General features: G+C 49.1%; 2 protein-coding genes across 2 annotated transcripts in view; one reads left to right on the top strand and one right to left on the bottom strand.

Moving 5' to 3' along the window:
• LOC106146413 (translation initiation factor IF-2-like) lies at window positions 1–228 on the top strand (the record flags this gene model as incomplete). The annotated part of the gene is given in 1 exon segment (XM_013503132.1): window positions 1–228. A coding segment is annotated over 1 exon segment (228 nt), but the record flags the coding sequence as incomplete, so codon positions are not given.
• Window positions 1–308, bottom strand: part of Kpna2 (karyopherin alpha 2 (RAG cohort 1, importin alpha 1)) — a 12,896-nt gene extending 12,588 nt beyond the window's left edge. The window contains exon 1 of the mRNA XM_005402159.2: window positions 99–308. The gene's annotated coding sequence lies outside the window, so the exon portion shown is untranslated. The remainder of the gene's footprint in view (window positions 1–98) is intronic.
• Window positions 309–5,948: the final 5,640 nt, after the last annotated feature.

Below are 5,948 nucleotides of genomic sequence, written 5' to 3'. Positions count from 1 at the left end.
GAGGCCAGCGCGGCCCGCGGGGCGCCGCAAAGCTCGGGCCGGCTCCGAGCTGCGTGCGCCGCTGTGAAGCGAGCGCGGGCGGCACTGAGGGGACTCACCGGCGGCGGTCGCGGCGCTCTCGAAATGTCCACCGCGGCGAAGCCCAGAAACGGTGTGCCTCGTGCAGCCTGCCGGCGCGATTTAAATTTCCCGGTGACTACGCGTTCTGATTGGCTGGTTCGAGCCTAAACTGTGGGCGCATTGGTGGATTTGAAAAACACGTTAGGCGGGGAGGGCGTAAGACCTAAAAAAGAAGGAGGGGCGAGTCTCGCGAGATGAGGGAGCGGCCGGACGATCCCAGAATGCTTCACGGGCCCAGCTGGGCTGACTGAAAGTCCCGGCTGCTGCGCTGGTTGCGGGGCGGCGGTCCAGCCAACGGAGGGCTGCTGGGCGTTTGCGCCGCGCTCAAGCGAAAAACGTACATCGCAAAATGCCTCTCAAACTCATAATTAAAAGAAAAAAAAGTTATATACAAATATATTGACTTACATCTTTTCATGTTGGGACATAGAAGGGACTAGGGTTTCTGGCCACCGTGGGAGAAAGGAGTGAAGCAGACTTGCGTTGCATTTCTGGGTTTCCTCTTTAAAAATTGCGCGATTGGAGCCGCGCGTGGTAGCACCCGCCTGTAATCCCAGCACTCGGGAGGCTGAGGCAGGAGGATCCTTGCGAGCAAGACCAGCCTGGGATACAAAGTGAGTTCAAGGCCAGCCTGAACTGCACAGTGTAATGCTGTTTCACACACAAACACACACACACACACACACAGTTGCGCGAGAAGACTATAAACGCTGCAAACACGCTAACGAAGAGTTTACACTTTCTCGACTTAAATCTAGAATTCCAAGTATTCCTAGTTGCCAAGTATTGCTATTTGCCGCCTTTTCTATTTTTCTGCATATGTATTTGTGTGTATATACACACATGTAATTTTTATGCATTACTTCTTGAGCCTTTGGAGGGTTTCAGAAGTCACGTCTCTACCGTTAAGTGTTTATCAATGCATCTCCAAGGAAGGGATTCTTAAAAATTATATAACCGTGCCACAAATCATCCAATTCAGAAAAAAAAAAAAACTATCACGTGCATTTAATACAGAGTCCCTGTTCACGTTTCATCGTGCACTTTTTTCGAAAAATTCATCAAACATAAGCATCAGGATCGTGGGCCATTTTTGTTTTCTTTCTGTAGTTTTCTCGTGCTCTAAAGGAACACGTTAGAAAAGTTGTATTGGTTTAGTTTTTTTATTACAAGTAAATTCAAATGGCGAACTTCGTGCACTCTTCCAAGTGTTCATGCCAGCCTCGCTCCAGTGTAGCCACTGAGGAGTATCAAGGGCTTGCTGTTATTAGCGACCAGCATAACCCCATCCCCCTAAGGGCAAGAATGTGGAAGGAATTCGTCCCTGAACCAATCATTGCTGGACATTCTCTTGACTACTGTGATTGGCTGGAGGCAGCCACGTGACCCAAATTCATCCAGTTGGGAAGCCTTTGTTTGGTGGCTGGAGATAGCCCAGCTGCCGCTGGTCTGAATAGAGAACTGTGAATTGGAAAACCTGAATAAGGAAGCTGTAGAAAAATCTTGAGAGCTCCGGAGAACAATCAGCCCTATCCCTGAAGGTTGCGGTTATTCCTCTAAAGGGTCTCACTTAGGTGACCCCGTGCATTTCCCTTGTATTGACAAGTTGGGTTTTTTAAACTTGCAAATAGTGAGTCCTGCGTTCCCACGAGTGTTATTTTACGTGTGCTGATACGTTTAATTGCCACACCTCCCCGAGGCAGCCCTGTTATCTGTTCCATTTCACAAGACTGAACTGTGAGTGCGTAAGCAATTTGTGCAAACTTACACACCAAATGGCAGAAGGGATTCAGACCCAACTGCTTGACCCACGATCTCTGCTTTAGGCCCCTGTTCTGTACTTGCATCTCAAAATAACTTGAAACAGAAAGTTGCCTTGAAAAGATACAGTATTGTCCTGCCTGACACTGCTTGCCCCACTCTTAGCTCTGGGAGTTTGGATGGGGATAAAAGGTCTTTATCTGGCCTAAGCCGATCAGTACATTCTGTCCCCTGCCGCAGGGACTGGTTTGACGATGGCTGTGGTTTGCGGTTTTGTCTGCCAAAGGTTCATGTGCTAAAGCTTGGTCCCCAGTGTGTCCCTGTTGAGATGTGGTGGAAGTTTCAAAGGTAGGGCCTTAGCCCGGGTATGGTGGTGCATACCTGAGATCCCAGCACTCGGGAAGCTGAGGCAGGACAATCACCATGAGTTCAAGAGCCGTGTGGGCTAAAGCGAGACTCTAGCTCAAAAAACAATAACACTTTCATTGTCTGCTTAAACTGCAGTAATCAATACCACAGGCTGGGTGACTGAAACAAGAGAATTTATTTTCATACAGTCCTGGGGGCCAATCGCCTGAGACTAGGGTACCAGCGTGCTCATCTTCCCGTGACGGTTCACCCTTACCCTGCAGATGGCCATCTGCTCCCATTCGCTCACATGGTCTCTGTGTGTAAGTGCAGAAGCAGAAAGCAAGAGTGCTTGCAAAGGCGCCCTGCATCTCCTCTTCTTAGGGTACTCATTCCATTTTGAATCCGGAATGTCCCCGAGGTGTGTGTGTTAAAGGCTTGAATCCTAGGGCACCGATATTCAGAGGTGGGCTTTTAGAAGAGGAATTAGTGAATTAGCTCATTGATGGGTTTATAACTTGAGGTGTTATTGGGAGGCTGTTACTTAACAGCGTGGGGCTTGAGGGAAGGGAATGCGTCATGCTATACAACCTTGGGAACTGTATCTTGTCCTTCACCCTTTCACCTCAGCTGTCTCCCTGCTTCCTGGCTTCCATAAGGTGAGTAGCTTCCCTGTCCCAGACCCATCTGCCATGATGTTTCTGCCTCACCACAACCCTAAATGCAATGGCGCCATCTGACCATGGGCTGAAACCTCCGAAACCATGAGCTGAAATAAACCTTTCCTCCTTTCAGTTGCTATTCCCAGGTATTTTGTCACAGCAACGGAAGGGTGACTCGTGCAGGGTCCTAGTCTCACGACCTCTTCTTCTAGCCCTAATTACCTCCCAAAGGCCCCTGCTGCACATACAATTGCACTGGGGTAGTGGATTTTGCTGAGGGACACATTCAGTCTGTAACATTCAGATTCTCTGCCTTGGAAATTTGTATCTGGAGTGGAAACACACAGGAAGAAAGGGGCTGGAGCTGAGTTGTCAGAAAGAAACAGCCCAAGGGCTGGGGATTTAGCTCATCGGCACAGTGCCTGCCTGGCAAGCGCAAGGTCGTGAGTTTGATTCCTGGTACCAGAAAAAAGCCAAAAAAAAAGCCAAAAGAAAAGAAAGAAGCAGCCTAGAGAGAGAGAGAGAGAGAGGAGTCATTTGCCAAGGAGGCTGACAGCCTTTGGTTTCTGTCGTCCTTCTAGGCCTCCTTGTTAAGTCTCAGTCCTGTGAACTACATAAACTATGCATACAACAATCCTCAAACCAGCCTCTTGCTGGTCTGAATTAGAGTGGCAGCAATCACTGATTGCTCCCCAAAGCACACCTCGCATTTGGTAAATTGTTGCTGCCAGTGGGTGCCTCGCCCATGACTGCATCTCGGTGTCCTTGGATCCAGGTGAGACCCTAAGGCTAGATCACAGGAAAGTGATGGGTTTGTCTTCTGGGTCAGATTTTAAGAAGTAGATACAGGCCGGGGAGATAGCTCAGTGGCATAAGCGCCTGCCTGGCAAGCACAAGGTCCTGAGTTCGATTCCTGGTATTTAAAAAAAAAAGAAGAAGAAGAAGTAGATATGGTCGGGGGAGAAAAGTAGATACAGTGGTACCTCGGTTCGCGAACTTGATTCTTTCTGGTCGCAAACTAAGTTGGATGAGAACCGAATCAAATTCAGTGCTTAGGTTCAATGTTGACCTTATGGGGAAATTTGACTGGGTTCTCGTCCGGTTCAGTTTGCGGCCAGAACTGTGGAGAGAACGGAGCTCATGTACGTCTCCTTTCTCTTGTCTCTCCCCTCGCCTCCCTTTCCTTGGCTTGCAGCCACAAGGCAAAGATAGTGACGCCGCAAAACGGAGGGACCCTGGAGTCCTGGGTCTCCTGCCAATCAGAGACTCCTCTGTTAGATTTTACATAAGGAAAAGTCTGTTGTGAGAGGCCACAGAGACGATTGGGTTTATCTTGTGTGGCAGCTCAGATGGCTCTAATTACCATCCTCAGCGCTGGCCTATGCTGCCGGCAACCCAAATCCCCCGGTTCGCGAACTTGATTCTTTCCGGTCGCTTCCGGAAGCAGGGAGGCGAGAAGCAGGGAGACTGAACGAACAAGCGGTACTGGGGTTAAGAAGCTCGCAACAGACTCGCGGGGAGAGAAGAGACGTCTGACGGGTTCAGTCCGGAGGCTGAGACGGCGCGAGCGGCCGGTGATTTCCTCTAGTTCTGATACAACGGGCGGCAGTCGGGAACGCCAGTGAGCTGCGCTGTCGCCCTCGGGAGGGAAGCTTTGGGGGTGCAGGCGCTGCCGCAAAGGACTCTCAGAGGGGACGGGAAAGCTGACGTGAACTCAGCTGGCACGCTCATGGTGGCGTTGTCAATGGTTTTCAATGATTTTGCTCCCTAGGGAATTTGTTTTGTTTTCTTTTTTTGAAACAGGATCTCACTATGCAGTCCAGGCCGGCCTTAAAATCACTATATAGCCCAGGCAGGCCTCAGACTCACAGAAATCCTCCTGCCTCAGCCTCCCGAGTGTTGGACCTGGGGTAACTTGCTTGCTCCTGGAGTGGACATTCTCAGTTCCTGGTAAATCCCCCCCACACACACACACACACTGGCTTCCTCACTCTCTGAGGAAGGGCGTCTGTGGTGGTAGGCATGGCTAAGCAAAAGCCATTGTCTTTTTGTCCCCACCGAAGAGTAATTTAGCAGGCGAACTGCATCCTTGTGAAAACGCAGAGATTAGCGGCATGTTGGAGACGGACAGTACCTGTGCTCTCTCTGGGAAGCAGCTCTCCAGAAGCTCCAGGTGACCGTGTGCCCGAGCCCTGAGCGTGGCCATGCACTCAGTGACGAGCAGAAGCAGGGAGGCGTGGCCGGGCCGGGAGGCAGGAGACGGCTGCATGCCCGAGGCACTGCTGTTCCCAGCTTCGGGCTTTGCGGCCTCAGTGAACACTCAGGGCATCGGGTGACCAGTTCCTTGAGGAAGGCAGAGAGAGGTCGAGAGGAGCTCTGTGCGACACGCTGGCGTCAGCTGAAGTAGACCGCTCGGGACTGATGGCCTCGCAGGAGGCGGCCCTAAGCAGTAGAACTCCCTGCGGAGGAGAACCTCGAGCACTACGCTTTTTTTTTTTTTCTCCCAGTACCGGGAATCGAACTCATGACTTTGCACTTGCCAGGCAGGCGCTGTGCCACTGAGCTAAATCCCCAGCCCCCTAAAGTTTTTATTTATTTATTTTTCTTAATTTTTTTTTTTTTTATTTTAAAGAGTAAAAGAAGGATAACATAGTCACAGGGGCGCTTACCAAATTACAGACAAAGTGGTAGGGAATTATCAATGGTTACTGTTTTACATATTGTTATCTACAAGATAGTTTCTCGGGAAAACAAATAGACAAATAATAGTGAGTTACCGACAAAAGAGGTAGGAGATTATCAATAGTTATTGTACTATACTTTGATATCTTCAAAGTGGCTTCTAAAGAAAATAAATAGAGCTACATATGAGTGAACAATTGAATAATCATTCACTATTCTCAATGGTTGTTCTAGGAAACACATAATAATAAACATACATGCTTTAACAAAATAGCATAGGAACAATACAAACATTACAGAGTTATGGATAATTAGTAGGAAAATATCAATGGCTGTTAAATGGTGGTATCTTCAAAGTGGTTTCTCAGGAAGACA

Source organism: Chinchilla lanigera, unplaced genomic scaffold, assembly GCF_000276665.1.
Source record: "Chinchilla lanigera isolate Chin_1 unplaced genomic scaffold, ChiLan1.0 scaffold00077, whole genome shotgun sequence".
In the NCBI taxonomy this organism is placed as follows: domain Eukaryota; kingdom Metazoa; phylum Chordata; class Mammalia; order Rodentia; family Chinchillidae; genus Chinchilla; species Chinchilla lanigera.
The sequence above is the reverse complement of the archived record's forward strand: the minus strand, read 5'-3'. Positions and strand labels throughout refer to the sequence as shown.